Source organism: Argiope bruennichi, chromosome X1, assembly GCF_947563725.1.
Source record: "Argiope bruennichi chromosome X1, qqArgBrue1.1, whole genome shotgun sequence".
NCBI lineage: Eukaryota > Metazoa > Arthropoda > Arachnida > Araneae > Araneidae > Argiope > Argiope bruennichi.
In genome coordinates, this window is record NC_079162.1 from 23,428,289 (window position 1) to 23,455,392 (window position 27,104).

The 27,104-nt window shown below is 28.2% G+C and overlaps 1 protein-coding gene across 4 annotated transcripts in view; it reads right to left on the reverse strand.

Moving 5' to 3' along the window:
• The window catches only part of LOC129958200 (small conductance calcium-activated potassium channel protein 1-like), a 603,543-nt gene that overhangs the window by 210,484 nt on the left and 365,955 nt on the right, over positions 1 to 27,104 (reverse strand). For all 4 annotated transcript variants that reach the window (XM_056070473.1, XM_056070474.1, XM_056070471.1 and 1 more), the window contains one exon: positions 9,399 to 9,994. In XM_056070473.1, coding sequence (XP_055926448.1) covers positions 9,399 to 9,994 — 596 coding nt within the window. The remainder of the gene's footprint in view (positions 1 to 9,398; positions 9,995 to 27,104) is intronic.

Sequence of the window (27,104 nt, forward strand, 5' to 3'; positions counted from 1 at the left end):
TGCTAATGATGAGATTGGGAATCAAATGTCTGTTACCTAAATTACAAAGCTTTTGAAGTATCGAGTTTACACGAGAAACAGACCGAACAGAGGATCAACCTCTTGACAGACTTTTTTAAAAAATTTGATATAGATCTACAATTTAGATGCTAAATCTGTAAGCCGAATTTAATCTATGAAACTATTTGTTTTGAACCTATTCTTTCTCTATTCCTCTATCTATTTTCTATTGACTTTCTCTGAATGGATTTTTTTCAAAATTCGATAGAAATCTAGAAATTTCGTGTAAAGAACATATATCAAATTTTATCGAACTAGCTCAAAATAATTTGGAATTATCGTGATCACAGACAGACATAATTCCAAAAATCTGTTTTTTGGATTCATGCAGGTCTGAAAAGTGGAGAATTGTCAAATCAAAAGATGGGATTTCATAGTTGTTTTGTAGTTAACTTTCAGATGATCTAAAGCTTTGAACTTTTGTACATTTAAGTATTCTCAATGACATAACTACGTTAAAATATTTCAGATCTCATTATTAGTTATATAGAGATTTTAACGAAATTATCATAGCATTCTATGGGGCTACTGCTAGTGAATTTATATAAAAAAAATTCTTATAAAAGGTTTTTTTTAAATGTCGATTTCTACTTGTTATTTCTTATGAAAACTGAATACATATTGAAAGAGTTTAATATAAATTTCATTGCCTCGTTGAATATATTTTTCATGAATTTTGATGAAATGTAATAATAATTATTACAAGTGATCGAATATCCCTACAACCTATGTTGACTGATATTAAATTATTACAGGGCATAATTTATTATGTGAAATTTCAATTTCGATTTTGTCATATTGTAAATATTCTTACATTTACGTTACACTTACATAAATTTATTAGTCTTCAGCATATCATAAAGAATGATAATTAATTATTAACAAATTATTTTTGATAGTTTCTTATAATGTTTTTCCCCTGGAACTATCTTCTTTTACACCATGCCTTCCTAGTACTATTTTTAAAAGTTTTAATGATAATTAATTACCTAATTTACATTTTAAAGACTCCCAAAGAAAATATTACGCTACTCTAAGAAAGAAAAAGGGAAATAAAATTTGAAATTCCGGTTAGAAAATAATTTTTGTTTCCAAATTCCAGAGATGTACTCTAAAGAGAAAATGTGGACAATTGATTAAATGAAGCTTACTAATAAAATATTTTCCATCACAACGGGGGTTTAACAGAAGACATTTTAAAGGTAGGCTGATAATTAGATAATTTTTTATCTCAGATTTAATTTTTCACATAAGTGAAAACATTATGCAAATTTAATTTGAGTAGATGTCGGAAAAAGCACAAACTGGACATGATACAATAGTAGCATTTCTATTATTATTTGATAAGCGTTTCTGTGATAAATTGCGCATTCTTCATAACGAGGTCAAAGAATGGGTGAATTGGATAACGATATTGAGCAATTACAAGCAATTGATCAAGCTCTTAATTTTTTGATTCATGAACAATAGAATTTTAGATTAATGAATTCATTTATCCAGTATATCGATTTTTTTTTTTATTATCTTCACAAAAATAACCCTCGGTGTGGAGTTTTTATTAAATATCTGGATTGACTTTTTTCAAAGAAATAATTCATGAAAAGCCGCGTAACCATCATAATTGTATATTCCCTCTGAAATTTGAATGTAATCAGTATTCCAATTTTCTTTTCTGCAACATGCACAATGGATTCAGCATAAATTTTGGCGCAACTTGCAAAAATATGACCACTCCCAACCAGCCAGCATTAATTACTGTGATAATTGGATGTGCATTTAGTGATCATAAATTGGTTATTTCATAAGACTTTTTAATAGCTGTTCTTGAAAATAGATGAGAGAAAGAAGGGAAAATGTTATCTAAAACAAATTTAAAATAATTCATTAAAAATTGTGACTTCATTTGAAATTATTGATTAAAATATGACTGTATAAAAATTTATTTTTAAAAAGGTTTTTCGGCCTGTTTAAGGGATATTTAAATTATTTTCTATTTTTTTTTCTCTTTAATTTAATTATTATAAACATGGAATTCTGAAGTCATGATATTCTCAAATTCACAACCAGGTGGAGACACTCCTATGGAATCAAAATTTTATTGAATTGAAAATTACCCTATAATCTTATTCTAAAATTATTAAAATAGTATATTGAGAATATATAACTATACAGATAGCGTTAGCCAAGAAAAAGATATCCCACCGCCCAATAAGAATTGTGATTATCCTTCATTATATTTTCTTCCGTACAAACACCCTACCACACCCTAAACTTTTAATTAAATCGAAAGTTTAACAGAGGATAGTTGAAAACAATAATTCATTTGTAAACTATAGTGATATTCAAACATAATTTTCTTTTTAAATACTACGCAAATATTATGCAGTGATATAATATGGCCAAAGTAGCCCAGTAGCATAATCAAGTTGTTGAGGCTAGAGCCTAGAAAGTACAATTTTACCACTAAGTATCCGACGTGCGCATGGGTTTGGTTCACGTCAAATCCGTTCCAGAGTGTAATTTAGGAAGAGCCTACTATCTCGGGTGTCATAATAATCTAATTATGAATTAAAATTATGACGTCTATCCCCAAAAATCTCTTCTACAGTTTCAAATTTGGATGTCAACCGAAGTAGCCATTATAATATTACATAATTTATAGAAATCAGTCCTACCGAACGGAATCTCCTTCACATTATTCATGCTCTCTCCCAGCCAGAAATGGCTCCTGAACCCTTTCGAATATGATGTCCAATTAAATTGCTGAGTTCAGCAAAAAAGATTTGCCATCAGCATAGCTTTTTAAATATCTTTCTTTTTATGAAGCAGCTGTTCTTTGAAGTAGAATTCTTGTGAACGAAAATGTACGTATTTAAAGCAAGAAAACCTGGAACGTCTCCATGTTGTATTGCCACGCATTTGGCACCTAGTTATCAACGAAGGAAAGGTGTATGAGCGATCTTGAAAAATAAGTGGAGGTTTGACGTGCCTGCCAAATGTTTGAAATAAGCCTTTATTCTTCGAGCTCATTATTTCGACATCAGAGATAAATCGATAAATTCCAATAACGCCAAATGTTTTCAGCTGTAGGTGTGCAGTAGTGAATAAAATTATGCAGTAGTAATCGTAATTCACGTGCACAGGAGAGAATAAAATAATTAACTCTTTCTGAAATTGTTCTGTTTTGTAATTTTTGTTTTATATTGCACATGCAAATGATTCATTTCAAGAAATTTCAAGAAAATTTCAAATCTTATTTAAAAATTAAGAAATCTTGTAAAAATTAAAAAATGTAGTCTATAACGCGAAAAAGTTTATTATTCTATTAAAATTCATGACAAATTTTTAATACAAACCATTGTTTTGTTGCAATTTATAAACATTGTTAATAACATTTGTTATCAATATTTTTAGAGCAGCATGATTTAGTTAGAGAGTAAATTTTTAGTCACTCTTGCAGACTCTATGTAGTTAGGAAATTAAGTGTTAATAATACAAATTTATGGGTTTTTTTTAAGTTCCTGTTATTGACAATATCTTGATAGTACATTCAATAGAAATTTGTCTTTGAAAAAATGCATCTAGACAATCGTAAAAACTCTATCATACATAAGACCATCTTTAAAACTGCAAAAATATTTTGTGATGTTGGACAATTTCATATGCAAAATTGTATGCAGGTGTTAATTTTTCATAATTAAGAAAGTAAATTTTTATAGAAAGAACGTGCATTTTTATTGCTTAATACGTCACTGTTGACTTATGCAAATTAATACTATGAAAATTAGAAAAAAATATTTCTGATAGTTTAATAATTTATAATAAAAATTATTGCTTTTCTAAATACCTTCATAACACATAAAGCATATTACCGTTACAATTTCTACTAATTATGACTGTGAAAAAAAGCATTACATTTACTTTATTATATATTTCAACCTTCAGAACTTGTGAATGTGCAATGCAAGAATTTCCTTTTTGCATAAAAAAATAGTCATTTACATAAATAATTATAATTTCGAAATACAGCGTAAACACGATATCAGAACAAATGCAAAAAATGTTAAAAATTTCGATTTATCATTCAACTGGATTATCAACTAGCGCTGCATGGAGTTTAAACCCTTTCATGTGTACTTCTTAAACATAAAAATGACTTTTGTATATATTATTCAAAATCTTTTTATTGTCTCTGAAATGTCTTTTTAATTAAAATTATAATATCAATTGAAAAAGACTATTTTAAAAATTATCGATAGCTGATTTTATCCATAGCAGTATTTGTTATAAAATAATGCCCATTTTTTCACTGATTTTAAAATTTATAAAGGTTTAAAGAACAATTTAGGACAATTAATTAAATACTTAATTTTTCATAGATAAAACAACCATTAAATTAAAATAAAGCAATCAGTTGCTTGATGCAAATTATAAATCGTTTGCTTTTTATTTTTTCTCTTAAAATTTTACTCATGTGCTCTAGCAGCAGCTCTTCGCGCATAATTTGCATGAGTCGCGCAATGAAAAAAAAATCATTTTCTCATAAAAGATTTACTTCCTTACGTTTTAATTTAAGCAATGCACTTATGTATTTTTTAACTACGTTAAATCACTACATTTGGACATAAAACATTATCAACGGATAGGTATTAAATAAAAGAGAAATTTAAAAGAATAGTGGTACAGTAGTTAAAATTCTTAACGTTGTATAGTAAAGGAGTACCTATAAATTTCATTACTTCAGAATTGTCAACGCTATATTTAAAAAAATAATGATAACTGAAGATGCTATAATAATAACCTTTTAAAATTCAAACGTATATTTTTTTCTGTAATACTTTTCTCCAAAGTTATTACGGATAAAAAGGCAAAATTTTGGTTAATTTCCCATAAACTGAAGCTGCAATAGTTGCTGAACATCTGTTTCATTTGCTGGCAAAAGCTTTACTTTTCTTTCCTTCATCTGAGTGATTGACTTATGATTGCTTTTCAGACAAAAAACTAATTACTTGTCAGATAACTAATTTAATGCGATTAAAAATCTAGTCAAAAGAAATGAATAAAATAAAAATGGGGTTAAAAAATAGCTGTAGAATAAATCAGTTTTACCGTTGCCTAACAAAGGCGCACCTATATATTTCGTTATGTGAAAATTTTCTTCAGAAAATTTTATTAAAGAAACTAATAACGATTGGAGGAATAGTTGCACAAATATTAAATCAGTATTGATGAAAGGCTGAAATTTTAAATTTTAAAATTGTGTAAAAATATTTTTTTTCTAGAAAACTTTCTACGAAAGCTCTTAAAGAAAAAGGATAACATTTTGGTTAATTTCTAATTAACTGCACATTTAATTAATTTCTGTATTTTGAAAAGTTAAAAGCATTTTTTCTCTTTTCTTAAATAATGCACGCATATTTTAGTCGAGTTCCGGTCAATTATTTACAGGAGGAGTGGAACATACACACATACATAATTTGGTGTCGTTATGCATAATACGAAAACTGTGAATAAATAATGGTGAATTTGTTAGAAATAATTTGTAGAGAATCAATTGAAGGTGAAAATGTGTTTTCATACACCACATTTAAGTTGACGTCTTCTTGCGCAAAACACCTGGGCACCTCGAAAGGCGGATAAACCGACGTACTCGGCATAAGCAGCGCAGACTGATTTTCAGGTGGGAAGGAACTTTGTTAACGATTAAACGGAACGAATTATGGCACAAAAACGATGACTGAAAGTATTTACGAAAGGAACAATCGCCGAAATACTCAAATTCGGACGATCATATATCAAAATATGTCGAATATTGAATGTGCTTCAGTGTGTGATCTCGAGACTGCAGCAAATTGCGGGAAATGTTAACTGACGACCAATACTGGTCAGCCTAAAGTCACAACCATTCGCTAAGGCCGATATTTGGCAATAACTGCGCGACATTAAGGGACAATTGTGCCAGATATCGGGTTTCAGCTCTAACAGCCAACACAGAAGTACAAGTATTTCAGAAAACCGTTTAGTGGAAACTCAATTACCAGATCTCCAAAATGTTTATATTCCCTCACTTCTACGTTCATTTATTTATGTACTTTTAAGCTAACACTTTTCATTTTTAATTCTAACTTAAATCATTCTCGTTTCTTCAAATTTATTTTTATGTATAATATATCGTACAATTTGTAATAAAATATATTGGTTTTATATTCATACTAGTCATTTTTTGTGAGAATAAAAGAAAGAGTTCCCCAATTTTATTCAACAATTTTTGTTGCAATTAAGATAAAAATTGTCACATTAAAGTCAACATGTAAAATGAAATTCATTTGAAAAAAAGTTATTCAACAAGTTTCAAAAATAACTTTTTACGTCAAATAATTTAATAGATTTATTTTTTATATTTTTATGAATTCGAATATAACAAGCATTGTCAAACTTTACTAGATTTCAATACCTTTTCCCAGCAACCTCAGTTTGGTTAGTTCAAGAAATGCTTCAATATTCAATTGACTTATGCTATTACAATTTCAGAACCTGAATAAACTAATATTCTTTTCACCAAGAGTTTTTAATTTTTATTATGCTTAATAAATTCAATATTTTATTTATTTTCAATGATGATACAAGAATTGAATTATAAAATATAGCCTTAAGTTATCTTCTAAAAAAGTTACTTTCATTTTAAAAGCATAATTGTGCTAAACTCGGAATATAATTCTTAGTTAAATGAAAAAGCGCGAATTTATTTAAAATAATTTCTTATCGATATTTTTCGTTGTAAATAGTTATGAATATATCGATTACATGGGAAAATCCAAGAAAACTAAATTTTTCTAAAACAATGTCAATTTTATTTATTATAATGTATATTTTATTTATTAAAATGTATAAAATATATATTTAATTGCATAAGTAGTTATTATTATTATTTTGAATAGTTTTAACATTTTTTAATAGAAATTTCCGTTTAATGTTAAATTTTGGTCATAATTTTTTTTATTTATTTCATTATAATTTTTCTTTTTGAAATTTAATTTTAGCAAAACTAATTTCATTCGTGTAATATTTTGCCTTTTTTAATAGTGGGTTAATGAGCTTTTCAAAAGTGCACTACTTAGTATTAAGAAATTATATAATTTAAATGTTCTGCTTATATACAGTTAAAACCAGAAATTGCATTCAAATATATATATATATATATTTTTCTTTTTACACTTGCTTCGATAACAGCGCAGGCATATAAGCACCTTCATAAATATTTTGAATTTTACTCCATTATTTATGAATTTTTCCATTTTAGAAAAAAAGAGATGATTATTTTGAACGTGAAAAATATAAGCACAAATCTTGTACATAATGCATCAAACTAAAAAAATAAGTAAATATTGAATTAGGCGAAGAGTAATATTTATAAACCACATTATTCAGTGCAAACCTCTTTCTTATTGTTCGAGTAATTAAATAGGATTATCATTTTTTAAAACAAGAATTCACAATGAATCAAATATTAAAGACAACTTTTTTATAAACCAAAAAGATGAAATAAAAGAATTCATATTACAAAGAAAATCTAACTCGCAATTTAGAAAACATCAAAGAGAATTATACATTCTATTTCCCTGAAATGTACAAGTAAAATAAAGAAAAGTGCATCCGTGTTTATTTTTGGAAATGGAGATGTACGCGCAAAGTACAATGTACATTTGCATCAAAATACATCTTAATACATTCTTAATGTTTCTTAGGGATTTAAAAATGGTTTTCAATAATCATATTTTTCATTAAACGAGTTTTTCTGTTTATTGGATATTTCATCTAAATTTTATTCGAAATAAAAAAAGGTATGTAATTAATCAAATATTTTATATATATCAAACATCATAAATAAAGAAATCAGAATTTTACAACATGCCCTTCACTTATTGGTTGTTTTAACTATTCACTTTAAACCGCCATTATTTTGCGCTATATATATTAATATGTAGGCTTTCAAAAATTAAATTTATTTAAACAGGTCGAAATAATAATAAAAAAATTCTTGAATAAATTTCATTCCGTAATATTTACTAATTAAAATTGATCTGTTATTTTTTCCATCCTTGACAGTAAAAAAAACTGAGTAATTTATATATTTTTTATTTTTAATTAGGTTTTAGCTATTTATGGAGTGAAATACTAGTTGATATATGCCCTAAAATGTTCCATATACTTTAGAAGCAAACAAACTATATTCAAATTTAAAAATAACTTGAAATAAAAACATATTTTAAAAATAAATTAGCATCAAAGTAGTTTCAAACAAAAACTTGGAAAAGGGTTTTTCCATTGTTTTTTGAAGGGAAAATATTTTTCCATATTAGAAAATAATTTCTTGAAATGGTTAAATTTATAAATTCCATAATGCGTCATTTTACAGCCTATGTACTAGATATGTATACTATATCACCAGTATATGGCGCATTATGCTAAGTAATTAAACAATTATGCGTGTCTGATTCGAAGACGCACTTTTTATTGCAAATGAAGGAAATATATTGCATTTTGATAGAAAAATATCTATCCGAATACAATATAATTGTTTGCATAACAGAAGTTCGCAATTGCGTTAAACGATGTCGTTTGACTGAAAAAATTTGTGAAGTTTATATATTATAAATATATGCAAATATCCGGTTTTCAAATAATTAATCTTAGACTTAAAATAATTGAAATTCTAACTCAATCCGCGAAAAAAAAAAAAAAAAGGAGATTGATTCTTAATAAAGAATTTTGGACAAAATGTTTTACATATGAGAATTCCAGGTGAGATGAATCCACATTAACTCATTTTTAGACAAATTCCAGACTATTGATATGATATTAAAGCGCACTTAATGCATTTAAAGCGATGTCAACAACCAAAAGGTAAAGACATCTTATATTTCGTTTTGTAGACTAACAGAGATCAAAATAATTGCTTGCGTATCAGGAGAATATGCGAGAGAAATATAGTTTGAAGTCATCAATTGTTCTTTAATAGTTCGCTGTTTGCATACCTATATTGTTTGCATCCATTCTAAGCATGAAAGGTAAACATTGGCAAAAGGAAAAATGATTTGATATTTCGACTTCTAGAAGAATGCTACTGCATCGTGATTGTTTATTTATGACGTGATGGGATGAATATAAAGTAGGAAGAAAATTGTAGAATGCAGCGAAGTCCAAAATTATTGACAACTGGTACATTTCAGTCTAAATAGGAATGCGAAATGAAAGAAAAATATTTTTCGTCTGAATATGTGAGAAACATAGTTATATTAGAGCATAAATAATAGTGATAAATGGCAATATTGACTTACCTTATTGTAAACTAAGGCAGCAGAGAGTTCATTTTCGATCACCATCATGACGATGCCGAACAGGGCCATAACGAGGGCATAGTCGGAGATTCTCTTGCGCTTCTCGAAGAGAGCCTTCCGTCGTCCGAGCCGGTAGCCGACACTGGGCTTGTGGAAGCCGGACGCCTGCTTCTTGCGGCCATCCTCAGGTAAGGGCTGCTCGGGTGTTACGCCGACCAAGGCGATGGCCGCCGTCTCACTGTCCGTGGAGTTCTGGCCTTTCATCGAGCACTCGATGGACATGGTGGAGGAGTACGAAGTGACGGGCTTGCGGAGCTGCTTGAACTGGCGAATGGCCCCATTGACCCGCATGGAATCGGCGGCGATCTCCGCGAACTCGTTGCCCTGGCTTGGCGGCTCCCGGTATAGTTGTCGGAGGGAGGCGGCCACGCTCTCCCGCGACACAGTCTTAGTGAGGAAGGAGTGCTCGAGACGGGAGCTGAGGCCAAGCCTCGCGTGAGGCGGCCACAGGTGACTTCTGCCGGCCGACGAGACGCGCCCGCCGCCGCTCGCCAAGCCCCCTATCGGCGGTTGCCTCAGCAGTCTTCGCTCCGGCTCTGCAACAACACACCGCACTCAGTTAACACGAGGGAAAGGGTGCATCTATTACATTTTCAAATAAACAACTCACTAGAAAGTTCAATAAGCTAGTGTTTATTATTTAATTTTTTGGTTTCAAAGCTCATAAATAAATTTAATGTTTAGGGTTAATGCATATTCATTCTTTTACATAATCGACGTGGGCTCTGATTTTTTAAAATTCTAAATTAATAAACAGAATTATAATAAAGACAAGAAGAAAAATTTAGATTTTTATTCAGTTATACATTTGCTGAATAACAGTTTTTTCAAATAATAATAATAATAATAATTTTTTGATTTTAAAGGCTTATGATCCTAAATGAGCATACATCTGTCAGAACTAATCCACACTCAAATTAACTTTAAATAAACAATGCGAACTTTTTAATTGCTTATTGTTTCTAAAGATGGTAAAGGTAATCAGGATAGCATTTCATTCTGCCGTATACAGCTTTTTAAACTTTGGAACATGACAATCTTTGGAAAGCTTCTTTATTCAGATTTTTCATCCTTTGTAAGTCAAAAAAATCAAGAGAAAATTATACGACCCTTCAAAATTGTACCTAATTTTTTTAAAAACATTATTATTTTTTTATTTCACTTCCTTTTAATTATTTGTCATTTTTTTTTCATTTGTAATTTGATGTCGTCATAAATTTTGTTCTTACGGAAATGGATTTGCAAATTTGAAAAAGAGTCATAAGTTTAACCTAAGAAAGCGTCAATAATGGAAAAAAGAAAACACTTGGTTTAGATAGCATTTTAACAAAACCATTTTTTTAGCATATTTATTAAATAAGACTGGGATAAATCTTTAAAATGTAAAGATGCATTGGGAGCTTTAAAAAGCAAAGATGCTAGCTGGGATAAATCTTTTACATGTAAAGATGCATTTTTGTAGGAAAACTAAATCTTTCGAATTAATTTAATGAAAATTACCATAGTATATTAAATATCAAGAAACAAAAATTCAACAATTATTTTTATTAAATAATAAATTGAATAAAAAGCAATTTCCAAAAATCGATTGGTATTAATGTATTAAAAAGAGAAATGTCTTTTTATTTCATTTATCTTTTATTTTTATTCCTCAAATTATTATTCATTAGTATAAATATTATAGACTAGTGAAATTGATTTTTTTTTTAATTTCGTCACCAGTGGCGCCTTGGGAACGAAATCAATATTTAATTAAATTAATCTATTGGCTGATTACGAAAGTTCTGATAGAATTCAATTTGTGTATTGCCATCAAAATCTGTAAAGATTATTGTTTCAGAAATCTAGCATCGAGAGTAGAATTTCTGAGTCCTAGCTCTTTTTTTCTTTCCTGGAAATATCGGGAATATAATGACCATTCCAGAGGTGCAAAAAAGTTTCAAAATTTCAAAAATATAATAATTAATTATCTTTAATTGATATCAACAGTAATTATTTAAAACAGGGATATTCATAAATTATAAAATTTATGTTTCTTTATATATTGAGCTATAAAATGCTAATTAAATATCGTAATCATTCATTATAAAGATAAGAAAAGCATAAACAATCTATGTTTTTAACACTTAGCATAGCGTTGTTATAAAGAGCCCGGCATTTGAAAATGCCCTCTCGTCTTTAGCTGTGAGGGCATGGTTTTGAACCCAACGCCTCATCTACTTTTGTAATATTTGATAACTTTTCTATTGTGTCAAATAACTGTATTTCTTGCCTCATTATCTTGCTCAAGAAAGTACTTTTGATACTTGAGCAGTGTAGAATTTTTAAATTAAATTAACTATCCCTATTAAGTAGATCGCTTTTTCTAATTTTTCTTCTAACGCTTAAAATTTTTCTTTCAAATTTTCCATGCTCTCTTCTTCTGAAAGATAAGCGTTAGATACTGATTCATCTTCCTGGCAAAAATGCTTTGTCGTTATTATTTTAGCTTGTTGAATAAGAGTTTTTTAAATTTATTTTCTCGGGATTACGTGAAATGAGATATCAGTTGTAATCAACAGCATCATGCTTTGTTCCAAAATTTAGATACTGCATTAACCCAACTAAACTAACATTATATCACTCACTAATTCTTTGAATCAGAAAATTTTTCATATTCATAGCAAATTATGAGTATGTTGAGCTTTTTAATTATGGAATCATATTCTTTTGGCAGTGAGCTAATGCTTGTTTTATTGTATAGTTTTTCTTGACCAGTTTTTACTAGCTTCAAACCTGCTAGAAACCTGCAGTCAGAGTCCCAAATTCTACATTCTATCATTTTTTTCTTTAACACCAATTAATGCCGTTACTGATTTTATTTGCGAAAAATAGTTGCCCGGGAATACAAAAAGTAGAAACATCTCACGATTTCCAGGGAATCTGTGTCATCCGGAAAGATAATCAAATCGAAAATTCTTAACCCCAAATTCTACGTAAGTGTACAAAATTTTAAAATTCTTTCACTTCATAGAAGTAGATGAAAAATTGACATACAAAATTATAAACAGGCTTTACATACATCTTGAAATAAAACCATTACGGTTTTTGCAGTAAAAGTTGAAGGTTTTTAAATATATTTTGCCATTTTAGACACATAACTTTAAATGAAAAAAAAAATTAGCGGTAACGAAGAAGAGATTTAAAAATAAGGGGCGGAGTTGCTTAATGCATTCGATCGTTTTTCTGAAATAGGGTAATTTTTGAATTTCTGAAATAGAAGAAATTCTTCTTCACGAGATTGTGATCGAAAAGAAGTAGAATGATAATACCAAAATAATCTAGTATTCGTTTATATAACAAACAGCTTGAATAAGCCATTATTTAAAAAGGTTTAACATTTTAATTTTAAAAATTGATATTTATTCTTGAGCATAAATCTGCAGAAACAATATATATCAGGCTCCTAAAATTATGGGTCTCAATCTGATCCATGGAGTTTGGTTTCGCGAAAATATTTTCAGTATCAGTTGCTGTCTGAGTTTTCTTTGTTAGTAAGTGAGCGATTTCAATTTAGTTTAATTATGCCATTGTGTGGTTTCGAAGCAGTACGAAGGTTATTTCGAAATAAATCTCCTGATTTTGATCAAAGAACAATACACGAGCTCGCTTTCCCTCATATCACCAATTGTATGATATTTGACATTCGACCATCAGCTAAACTTGCATTAGATTTGTATATAAGGCGGATTTTTGGAGGAATATTGTTTTGAATTTGAAGCCCTTCGGTCACGAGACTTTACCACCAGGCTTGCAGTAAAAAAAAAATTAAGAATACGTTTCCAATTAAATATTTCATTTAGAATGTTGTACACATAAATATCTTTAACCAAAATTCTCTTTTTCAATAAATTCTTAAGTAACATTGGGCTATTTTATTTTTACACATAAATATGCGCATGGTGCCAGGAAAAGGATTTTCATGTATATTTGGGGTCATGAAACAGTTATTCGTCAAGAAAGGGGTTTAAAAAGGGTTATACTTTTAGAAGTTTGCTAACTATGTTTAACTATTTGCTAACTATTTTTATTTAATTAAGTTTAAGAAAAGGTAGATTCAATAATTAAAAAAAACACAAATGCTCTATGAAAAATATTAGAATAATATTATTTCGTACTGGACTACATTTAAAAATTTCAAACTGAAAAATTTTCAAAACATTTGCATCAATTTAGACATGAATTATAACTAATATTCCTATGTATCATTTTTCTGAGAAAATATCAAATGAAGTTGCTTTTATTCTCCTGATAACATTTATTCAAGTAAATAATAAAGAACAATCGGATGCAGGGAGGCTTAATAACATGTAAAGTTATATGGTGAGGTCACGCGTATAAATAGGTAAATAGCAAAGCAAAAAATATATTTTGAATAAATAAGCTAATTTATAATATCAATTATTAGACAATAATCATTCGCGATAATAATAAAAAACTGCAACAAAATAAGTTTTGAATAAAAATATATGCATAACATAGCCTTTCTTCAAGTAATACCTTTAGAATCTAAGTAACTTTATGTTTCTGCTTTGTTTTGTATCATCACATTGTATAATGAAACACGCGTTGCATAAGTGGATAAAAAATTGTGTACGGAGATAACTATTTAGCATTTCTATGAAATTTATGACAAATACTACAGAAATCCTTTTATGAATCTCAAGGAGTACATTCATTTATATATCACTGATTTTGATCAAATTTGCGCATATTTCTGCTGACAGATGAATATTATGCTTTTATAAGAATAAAATTATACATGTAATGTTTATAAAATGTTCGATTCCTAGAAAAAAGATTAACTTTGGAATCTTCCAAAAATTATCCCCTTTTAAAACTGCAAAAGGCAGCAGGTTACTATTCTGATTTTACCGAAGATCCTTTCAGTCGGGAGAATGTTTAATTTCGTTCTGAGCCAAAACGAATAGAAATAGGTTGCCAACTCAAATGTCGCCTTCATCATCTAGCTATGATGTGGCAACATGTTTCTAATTTAAAAAATAAATTAATTGCATTTTTAAAAACTGAGCAAACTAATTGATGAAAATTTATTTTTACTTTGTACACTGAGAGAACTTGCGAATATTGTTTTAAAATCACCCTTTTTATGAAATATTAAAGAATTAAAGTAAAATTCTTTGTAAATTTGCTTGATTTGATCTTAATAAGATGATTTTAAATTGGTTTAAAATGCATGTTCTCATGTGTATCCTTTAGAAGTTTTAAAGACCTTTAGTTTATAAATTTTTTTTATGAAATGAACTTCATGATTTTAATCAAATCAAAACTATTTCTATAAATAATTTCAAAAAATTATTTTAATTTTACCTTTATAAAAGAATTTCAGACCTTTTCTTTATCCTTTTACCTATCTTTCTAATCATATCAAGTTATAGTGTGTGTGTGTGTGTTTTGGGGGGAGGGGTGTACTGTTGCTTTGATCAATCGCTGTGTTAGTAAAAGAAAACATAATTTCAATGTTTTCGTGCTTAGTATAAAGTTTGAGGTTATATAATTAATCTTGCTGCAATTTTAAATAAATACTTACATTGATGAATAATAATATTTGTTGAATTTCACTATTAAAAAGTAAGTTTTAAAAATATAACGTTTTACTTTATAGCATTTTTTTATATAAATAAGAAATGATATTAGTATGTGAATACTATCGCCGGACTAATTTATTAATCTTACTCAAACATTTTAAAACTCAAAAATGAGCTGTAGAGATTTTAAATATGAAATTTTACTTATTTTTTACCTTTTACCACCATGAATTTTTATTAAGAGGAAACTAGGAATGCTTCATCCAAAATTATTTTGTCAGATTATGAGGAAGAGGGCAATTTATGTATACCGTTTCTATTTGCCCCTTGATGGTATGCCCTATCGCAAGAGATTTTCATTCCAATTTTAAAAGCCATTATAATGATGAGAATGTAAATATGCTTTAGGAGCCCGAAGTAAACTTTCTGCTTTAACGTCTCTGCGGATTGGAAGTTTACTCTTGACATACAGATTAATGAAAATATTTCTGAATTATAAGCTTACTACAATATAATTTTAAACACGATATTGTGCAATAACATAATTCTAAGAGGTTTCAAGCTTTAGATTATTTTTGTTAAACATTCTTTTCCTCCTAGATAACTTTTCGACTTTTAGTTTAATTTTCGGTTTTTAGATTACTTTACAAGAGTACTTTTCTTCAATGATCGAAGTACTTTATCAATCAAATCCAACTAAGTTCTGAAAAACCTGCACAGTTACTTCTTGATAACCATGAAATTCATTTAACTATTCCTGGAGGAAACTGGCATGATTATCAAGACCTTTTATCCTCACAAAAGTCATCGAATGCATCCGATTGATACATTCAAAACTTACCAAAACCAACCATTGAACAACTAGATTTTTAAATTATTTAATAAGGGTAAACCAGTTGCCATATATTATGTGTATAAATTGGCTTATTAAATCTATGACTCTGAATGATATCATGGAAAAGTTTCAATATTATAAATTTTGTTCCTTATAATAAGAATATTTTTATCGATGATGAGTTTCTGTTTTCATCTATAAATGATAAACCGATAATTCATCCAGATTTCATGCGTGACAAAACCATTGCAAGTTCGTCACTACAGAATCTGACCCAACGTCCTATTAGTCTAAATATATCATTGAAAAACTCAGTTAGATTCTCTGAAAATATGAGACCTTTTTCTAAGGTTCAGCAAAGAATAGGAACGAGTAAAGAAAAACCATAAATTCAATAAAAATTCATCACAGATAATCTTGAAAACCTACCTTTTTCAGGTATTCAAGCCAAATGATTCCCCCAAATTAAAAAAAAAGAAAGAAAAGAAAAGAAATTATAAAGAGATTCATAAAAAAAGGATGATTCAAGAAAAAATGTTCAGAGAAAGAGGAATTTTGAAATTAGTGATACATTTTTTTTTTCAAATTGTAAAGTTCATTAAAGATTTTCTTCATTCATTATATGGTAGCATAATGAATATATTTTAAAAGGAACGAACCGTTTAATTACTACGAACTCTTGTTAATAACTTGTTTTTTTGTATAAAAACTTAATACTTAATCAAAAATAACTATCTTATCATTTTCTATGAGTGAAATAATTTCTCATATAGGTTTAATTTTTGAGTAAGTTCACGTCAAATGTACAACACCTGATGGCTAATGGTAGAACACTATGTTGTTCTAATGACTATTGCGTAAGCATTTAAAAATATTTAAAAGTGTTAATATTGAATATTTTAATTTTATATACTAAATGCAAAATTAAGCAGAGATAAGATGGGCATTCATAACATCTTAACTGTCTACGGAAAGGATTTTGATAAGATATTAATAGGGAAAAATGATCGAATGCACAGCGATCTACCCATCTTTCCAGGAATATTTATTTATGTTTTGGGCGACATAACCAAAATTTAGACTTGCGTCATATATATATCAAATAAATTATCAAAACACGTATATTCGTATTCTTTATATCACACAACTGTTTTAGTTAATTTATAACATATATATATTTTATACTATACATATTATTATAAAATTTATAGAATTTTTTATAATCATATTTATAGTATAAAAATCATTACTTTTTATATTGTAATCCATAATATAGGGTAACTACTAAATAATGTTAAAAATACTATTCTATTTTATTTTACAGATAGAAAATAGGAAATAATAAATACGCCAGTATTGTGAATAGTATAAATGAAAGTTTATCTTGAAATAATTTTATTCGAATCGACCGCCATAATCGATGTCCAAAGATAATCGCTTACGCCATTGTCCGATTGCGGCACGAATCATTTTAAAAGATAATCTTTCCAATTCACGCAATATTTAACTTTTGAAACAGTTCAAATTTCTGTGCTGTTTGACATTTATTTTAGCCTCTAAAGGTGGACATATATTTTGTTACGTAAAGTTTAGACAATTAATATGGAGCCAAGCCTACATTGATTTAGCTCGTCGCGATAATGCAGAATTCTGTTGAAATATCCAGTTCTTATTTGGATACAAAATAACAGCACCTATCAATAACTGTGTAACCAATATATCATTATATAGTATATATTAGCATTTTTATCTCTTTAACGATGAATTTCACGGCAATTTCTTTGTTTGCCATTGATTGTAGCTCAAACCATTGCAAAATTCTTGTTCTGTGATGCTCTCAGGTATATCCTCCAATCTGGCTGATATACAACATCATTTTTGACCTTATAACAATGTTTATGGCAAAATAGCTTCTCACGAGAAAATATTACTCTGTCAGCACTTTTGCTACCATGCCTGTTTAGTTTAATAATTTCTCGCATATTTTTAATATTTGTGTGGCAGCCAAATGGTGAACAGTTTTCTGCTAATCCAAAATCCCAGCATTTTCTTCATAGTAACTTCCATAGTTAACATTTTCTTCTACAGTCATTTTTAAGTAGAAATATTTTCACAAATTTATCGATGCGCCTTTTTGTATGAATTGAATGTGGACCATCAGGTCTCAATCGTTCTTTACAGCTATTAAATAATCAGTTTACGGTTTTTTAAATAAATATCTCATTAACATCGAACAATTTTAACTTTTTAAAGATTCAACCTATAGAAAATATATGATCTTGACTAATATTCATTGGACTTCCATCTTTAAAATAATGCAAAACTTCCGCTTCATAAAAAAAAAAAAAAAAAAAAAAAAAAAAATCATTTTCACAGACAAAAAGCTGTCAATTGCAGATAAAGAAGATAAATTGTTTTACCAAACGATTAAAATTAATTCTTATTTTCTGGAGTGGTATAGTATATAGTAGACACCTTGCACTGTTTTGGAAATATCATATATCAAGTAAAACGATAATGCGAATTTATTTTACATTTATGACAACGATATTTATGTAATAAGATCAATAGAAAACAAGTAAACCTGTAAACCAGGAAATCTTACAGGACTATTCAGATTAAAAATGATTAAACCACGTGGATCTTTCAGAAATCAAGAATATATAAAAACTAACTTAATCAATATGGAATCTTACTTGAAATCATTCCAATATTATACTATCCTCTGATTAAGAGCGTTTCTCTCCTCTTACAACCGCTTGTCCTCTATCATTATCCTTAATACATGAAAGTCAAATTACCTAAAAGATCACTGAAAGGGAGAAGGATCTATTTCCTGATGAAAGGCATAGCTCCAGGAGATTTTTGTGATAATGCATAGCATATTTGAGGAACATGAATTGGTAGAAAAAATTTCTTTGTTTGTACTCTGCACCAATATTATTCAAATACTGTAGACCAATGTTTGCTTAAGCCATGAATTGCAGGCTTTGAAGGGTTGGCTGTTGGTAGTTTTTTAGTTTTTCTCTAATTGAAGCAAATAATTGGTTATTTTTTCTCCATATATCAGTTAAATCAGATTTTTCTACCTTGATAAGTAGATCTTAATAGATACTAGATGAAGATATCTAGGTGTTAAAAAGTCTAATTAACTAAGAGAAAAGGCCATACTTCATCAAGATAAGGCCAAAGACATGTACATATCTATATCTACGAGATCGAGTGGGATTAGATACACTCCAAAATGGAAAGTGAAATTCTAAAAGAAAAGCTCTTATCTATACAGAATCTGTACTGGCCATAAGAATAAGTTAGAAATGCTGTTGATGGCTTTTATTAATAATGAATGCAGTTTTGAGAAAGACACAGCATTTTTTCTAAGGAATCAAAGATTTAAACAAAGTTATTTCTTTTTGTATGGAAATGCAAAAATAAATATAGAATATATAATAGTTCGAATAGTAAATTTGATATTTTTGATTGATTCTTTATAGTCGATTACAGTTAGATTTGACGGTATTGCAATATCTACGGTTTTTATCACTGTATTCAGTTAAATATTTAAAATGTGATTTCATTGTATTTTAAATGACTGGTATGTTTGAAAAGAATTCACTTTTAAATTTTAGCTAGCGGAAATATTTGTCATTAAATTCTACATTAAATTAAAACCTATTTATTTTCTTGAAATTTTTTCCCCATAATTTTTATATATACGTTTGAATGTGTACATATATTATTCTGTCCATCATAGCCTTGTATGCATTTTCGATTTTCCTCCTCATTGATTATGGCATGAATACAAGAAATGATTGCATCCAGAGAATTAGAATTGAGAAAAAATTCTAGACTATTCGAATTGAGAAGAAATTCCAGTTTATTAGAACTGAGAAAAAATGAAACATTAGCACACTGACAGAAAATTCAAATTCTGGAAATATAGCACTAACATAAAATTCTCCATCATCAACTGAATTGATACAATGCATGTTTACTGTCACGTTATAGCAGTTCAAACAGGATACTTCTAGTACTGAACTCATACCCATTATGGATGAGTGTTCAAATCATCGAATCAGATAAATGCTTTGGTTGGCTTCCAAGATTGCAATATTCCATTTATTACGCACTGTATTTCAATATGAAGTGAGTTTCACTTCATTTGACAGATTTCTTTGTGATAAATAACGAATCGATCAAATTATACGAGTCCACACAACTATTCAGAATACATTTTTTAGTTCCTATATGTACAAGAGAGCAGAAAATTCATTGGAAAATCGTGGTATTATAAGAAAGAAGTGGCCTGTGTACATGCTGTTTCGTGACATTAAACACTATTTTCTCTATTTTCAAAATTCCTTCACATATATAAATATAATCATCCTTATTACAAATGTCAGAAATATTTATACGTTTAATTTATAGTTATTTGCTCAGTAGCTTTTTATAATTTTTTTAAAGATTCTCTTTTTTATTTTTACGTTTGTATATTTGATTTTTTTTGTTGTTGTTGAATATTATTTCTTTTAACCTTTTCACAATGTATTTTTAAGTCTTTTCCCTTTATATTCTGCACAAGTGAAGGGAATATATTCTTATTATACAAATTTGTTCAATGTTTAAAAAAAAATATTTGTAAGCCAGTAAGTACGGCATGATGATATCAAATTATTTAAACTAATTTTAAAAGACTAGGGGAGTGTGTATGTCTCATTAGTGATTAAAGGGTTAATATTAATTTTTAATCAATACGCATTAAAAACTTTTCGATTTATAATGGAGAGTCGAAGAACGGTAGAGTAAATGGGTTTGGTGCACGTTAAGACCGTCGGGGCCAAATGTCCTCACTAGTGTGGTGCGGAAGTTTGGTGAAAGGATGCGATATCATGTGTCATTTCCCTCATCTGACCGCGATTCAAAATTATGAAGTTCGTCCCAAAAGAGACTTAATGTTGCTTTAAAAACGGGACGTTGATCGAACTAACTAAAATCTGCCTAAACTGTTTTTTGCATAAGTTATAAATAATATTTAAAGAATGACACAGAATATGATAATGAATAAATATGATGAATAAAATATGATATGAATGGTGACAAAATATGATATTATTGGCATCTGGGAGATAGATGAATAAAATGATTAAAAATATTTGCAATATTTTTATTCAGCTAGAAACAGCACAAAATAATTCTGATTTTTGCATGGAAATATTATTTTTGACTCACAAAAAATAAACATTTCATTAATTGTCACGGAAGCTTCACTAAAACTTTCTTTATGCTCATAGTATTTGTTAGCAAAATTTGAAAAGTTTAAATCCTATCTAAACCTGCTGAGTACAGGAGATAACATTTTTTAACCTTAACATTTCCCTTAACATTTTTTTTCTGATTCATGCTTCTTTCCCATCCCAAACTGTTTTGGTCATTGTTTGGCTTATAACAGCTTTTAAAATATATTTGCTGATGATGGATTATGATACATAAAAAATTGATTTCTTATTTGTTGCTAGTAAAAAGTTGTCTAAACACTTCTCCCTCCAACCTCCCACTAAATTATGTAGTAGAATTTTCTGGCATCTTTTCAAGTTAAAAATTTTATTTACAAATATAGAAGTTGCAAGGAAAAAAACATTTAGAGTTGTAGAAACACTTTAAGAACTATTACTTTGATCTGAAAATGCGCGGCTTTCTGTTTCACATACCATAAAACAATATCCATCGAAATATATATTCCTTAGTTACTGTTCTATTACTTTATTATGCAAATTAAGCTAATGTTTAATGCAGTTTCTTTTCATTTGGAGTTAGTTGCACGAAAATACATTAGATCTGAGAATGTTTGATTCTGGGATGATAAACAGAAGATTTTCAAGTTAAAAGAAAATATTTTTAAAAAAAAATTAGGAGAGGTTTAAGGATAGAATAACAGTGTGATTCTAACATTCTCATATGATATCAGAATATATCCAAATAAACTATATTTATAATGAATAACATGCATGGCAGTAAGTGCTTATTAGAAATACTAGTTGAATTTCATCCCATTAAAATGAAAAACAACAAAAAATGATTAACATTATTCTGATTGAAAATCATGAAGACTTAAAATTCACATCTTTCCATAGATTTGTATTCTGTATTCTAAATTTGGAATTCTCTTATTTAAAAGAAAAAAAATCAGTTGCAGGAATTTTCTTTTCACGAATAGAAGTTCTTTGTATGGAAATTGTTCGTTTGTTGTATTCAATACTAAAATTTTCATTTGTTGCTTGGCATCCCGAAAACCATAAACTATTTTGATAAACAATTTTGTCACGCAAAAGCATTAACTGAAAGTAAACCCTTTTTAGACACGATAAATTTGACCTTGACGATTTCAATTCAGATTTTTGTTCAATAAAAACTATTTCAGGCAGCAGGTTAAAATGACGTGAAAAATACAAGGCTTAAAGGGAACTATTATTATTGATCTGTTGCTGTCTTAAAAAGAATGAAATAAAAAAGAATGAGTAAGATGAGAAGCTTTTAGCAAAAATGTTTTTTTTTATCGCATCATTGGATCACCTTTTTTTTAGTATTTTTTTTCTAATTGATTTAATAAACACTTATTAATGTTTGAAGTTAGAATAGTTAGAATTACTCCAGAAGTTGAGAAAAACTGAAATAGAAACTAAACTAGAAATATTTAGCATTTTGCGTTGGTTAACCTATTAAACCTCAGAAAAAAATGTTCCTACAATCATTTAATAATATATACTATAAAGTAAATATAAAATACATGATAAGTTTTTTTCTATTATAGCATATTCATCAATAAAATATTTTCTCATAAAAAAGTATAATTGAGGAAAAGTCGAAATAATGCTAATCCAATAAATAAATTTAAAAAACAAGATTGAAACTAATTCGTTTTCACTTCATTTTCTAATTTAGATAGGTAATATCTCTTATACAGTACATTTATTAAAAAGGAGGGTGAAGTTTTTATTCTTAAGTATAAATTTCTGACCAAATTTATTTAAAATATAATTGTATATTTTCATGTAAAAAAACAATTTAATATCCAAATGCTACAAAAGAATAAAAAGGAAAATTGATAAGATTGTAATTGCGTAATAATAGCAATACAGGATCAAAATAATTTGCAACTCGTATCTACTTTCAACTACTAGAAATATTTTATTCTACTTTTAACTTTATATTATTTTTATACTACTTTTAACACAAAAGAATATTATTTGTTTTCTGAATACTCATTTACATTCTTATTAGAACTAAGAATAGTTGTAAAGAGAAAATTTCCCAAATTGGATCAATATATCGTGGAGCAGATTTTATATCCATGAAGTATATTACAACTATTTCGTAATGAAAATAATTACGAATAATGGATGGTTAAAAAAGAGGCAAGCTGGAAATACCTACATTTGTGTTAAAATTTTTTTAAACATTATCCGGTATATAAGTAAAATTTCAGTTTTATTTCACATTTGCTTAAGAATTTCATGATATCATGGCAAAGGGTTTTAGAAAAGAAAGGTTGTAAAAATTATTTTCATTTGGTTTCCAAAATTAAAATTTACACAATTTTTAGAAAGTTAGACATGAGAAAACTGTTTGTATTATTATAGTAAGCAAAAAATGCAATTGATTTTTTTTAAATTTCTGTTTCGCTTTATGGAGTCAATAATACAGACACACATTTTTTTTACCTTTATGTGAAAAAACTAATTTGCAATTAGTTCCAGCAATTTTCTTCATAGCTTTTAACTATTATTCTTGAAATTTAAACCTGAGTCATATCAAAAGGAATTGGAAAGGGAAAATTGAATTGAAATAAATTGCATTTGTATTAGTTTATCTTTTTCAATTTTGAAGAAAATTGGGAGTTATAGGAGGAAATATATACCTATATCTTCAAAAAATGCAAATTACTTTTTAAAATAAACTATTTTTCAATATTGGTTACATTTTGAAATTAACTTTTTGAATACTTTAAATTGAAAAAAAATCATATTATGTGAAGAAATTCTAACATTTAATCAAAACTTCAAATACGTTTAAAGCAAATGTTTTTTTTAAATATTCTACTAAACGTTAATATATTATTCCGTGCACTTGTGTGCAGTAAATGTAAGATGTAACCCATATTTCATACTGCAATTAAGTGAATGTTTTTTTTTATGAAGACATAATTTCATTTAATCTGTAAACTTCATTTTATGCGTTGTTATATAAACAAAATTCAATTATAAACTTATGTAATATAATTGAAATAATGAATAATTGGATATGTGGCTGATTGATAATATCACTAGCAATGTTCTCCAATTATTTAATCGAATATTAAATTTACTTTTGCCCTTCAACAAATTAAAAAATCTTTTTAATTATATGGATAGAAATGTATTAATATTATTCAATATTTGATTTGATGCATATTACATCATATACATATTAACTATAACATATATTATACAGTAGTTCCATCAATTATCTTTACAACTCTGTTTCATATCAATTCAAAGAAATATTTAGTATGATAATTATCAATGGCGAAAATTCAACTAAACTGAAACAAGGAAAGAAAATTTTAATGGGAAGGAAAATTGATTTCAATTTCGAGCATGTGAGGAAAACAACATTACATACTTTACGGATGGATAACAATGCAGACATTGGAGGGGGAAAATTGACTTTTTAACTTCGAATATGTTGCGAAAATAATATTACAGACGTTGTGAATAGATAGCAGTAGAGTTTGACTTTTTCTTGTGAATAAAAATATAATGTAGCCAACAGTCATTAAAGCAATTAAACAGAAGAAATATTAAGGCTAAAAAAGATTATTAATTTAGAAGTAACGGATTTTTTTAAAATTGAATTCGACTATAGTATTCGTAGGAATTAGTCAATATTGATGAGCAAACTTGTTTTTGTTAAAGTTTAAACATATACAAATTAAAATCACACCTCTTATCATAGAAATCTGAGAAAGTGCGTCTCACTTATCTGATACAATTTGTCGGCTATCCTTAATGGACCGTTGTATAAATATACATTATTGTTGCTTGTAATATTATTATTTGTATGCTATATTATTGTTATATACGTAGCTATTTAAATTGTTTAAGCATTGCATATAAATCGGGATTAATATTACATTTTTGTACAAAAACAGTAAATAAAAATCACTTGAATTTGGAAGATTAAACGATGGAGATGAAAATGAATTTTTTTAACTTATAAGGATTGAAAGAAAGTTCAGAGTAGCTTAATTCAAGCTACTTTAGAGAAAATTCGCTTTCATTTACAAAATAAAGCTATTACCTCTCTTTAGATAGGAACACTTACCGAATTACAAATCCGCTCGTGTCTGTGCAAGAATCGCCAAATGAAAATTTACACCCAATTCCCAACCGTTTTAACTCTGCCATTAAAAAACTGCTGGTGACGCGGAAGGATGTATGCTCGAATGACAGTGGCAATTTAATGTTAGTATAAAATTCCCTGAAAAGCGTTTTCCGTTATTTTAACTCTAGACTTTATTTATTGAGCAGTCCTAATAAAATAGCGAAGCTATCAGAGAACTTCCCCGATCTGGATTAAAATATGACATTAAGAACAAAATCAGTGGAACGAATTGGAATTGCTTCCTCGTGTTTAATTCACCGAACTTCCTCAGAGTTACAAAGTTTAACTCCCAGCTACACGAGTCCGCTCAACGTAATTACGAACGAAAATAGCTACGTTAATGATGGCCGAAAAGGCCAATCGCGGCTGTACAAAAAGACTCAAACTAAAATCATTAATTAGATTATTTGGATTTTATCAAGATTTATGAAAAGAATCATAAACATCGAAAATGTATCTTGCTTTATTTATTGAGATAATTGTTCATATCCGAAAGGCATAATTATCTTCATTTTGTGAAAGAAAAGGAATTAATTTAATTGAAATAAATGAAATGTTTTTTCAAAATGAAATTTTGAAATGTTCAATTTTTCATTAATTGAAATAAATGAAAATGTTAAATTTTCAATCATGAAATATTTTTTATTGTTTGCGTGCAAAAAACGAATATTGCCAAAAGTATTTTTGAGATTAAAAAAAAAAATTAAAAGCTTACTTTGAACATACTAGCTTGAAATAAAAGCTATAAAATAATAAAAAATCTTGCCAAATATTTAAATGTGACATCAACGTTATAAGTAGGAGTAAATCATCGGAATGAGTGAATCCTTTTTAGGGTAATTAATGAATTTCCATAGGCCATTTTGAATGATATGCAAACTGCACTGACTGGATTGTACATCATCCAACGCATGGGTTCTAAATGATGAAAATCTAAGTCTTCCATAATCTTGACTTCCAAAGCAAATGTTTCTCTGCCTATCTTTCAGTTTTGAATACCAGGGACATTATGTGCTGATGTAAAGCCTCCTTTCAGGATAAAAAAATTCCAGGTTTTATATCCGATTCTTTCAAAGTTTTGCCGTGTCTGAAGGCCTGATTCCCGATTAAATAAATATTCTCTCAGTGATTTAAAAGAGATTCATCTGATAACTTACTAAATCAATTTAAAAATTGAGTGTAGCTTCAAAATGGGACATTAGTGTAACTAAAGTAAATCAGAGTTTCTTAAACTTTCTCCACACTCAAAACTTTTCCTCTATCAAAAAATTACATATTAAATCTGAAAACGAAACAATAATTAATGATAACTAAAAGGAAGTTAAATCTACAATAATTATGACGAAAATTTTAAATAAATCATCTTGATTTGAAATGTTTTATTAACTTTTTTTGCTTACAACTATTAAGAAAATATGTAAGAATAGAATACTACGATAATTTTCACGATCCGCAATTTAGCTTTGAAATAAAATAACTCTTAAACACAGACACTGGAGAATTCCTAATATTCTAAAAATTTTGTTAAAGTTGCTTTATATTCTCTGTCCTTTTCTTCCCATCATACAGCTGTAGAAAAAAGCAGTAGAATCTCATTAGTAACTCAAACTACGAGATATTTCATAACCTATCTACATTCATACTACGAGATGTCTCGGAGCTGGCAATGAATGGTGAAATGGAAGCAAGAATGGCGTAGTAGTTATCATCTTTTCTGCTTCAAAGGCAGGGCATCCAAATTTTCGGTTAGCTATTTAGACTACAAAAATATTCTGAGCTCCTCATATATGTATGAACCCCTTC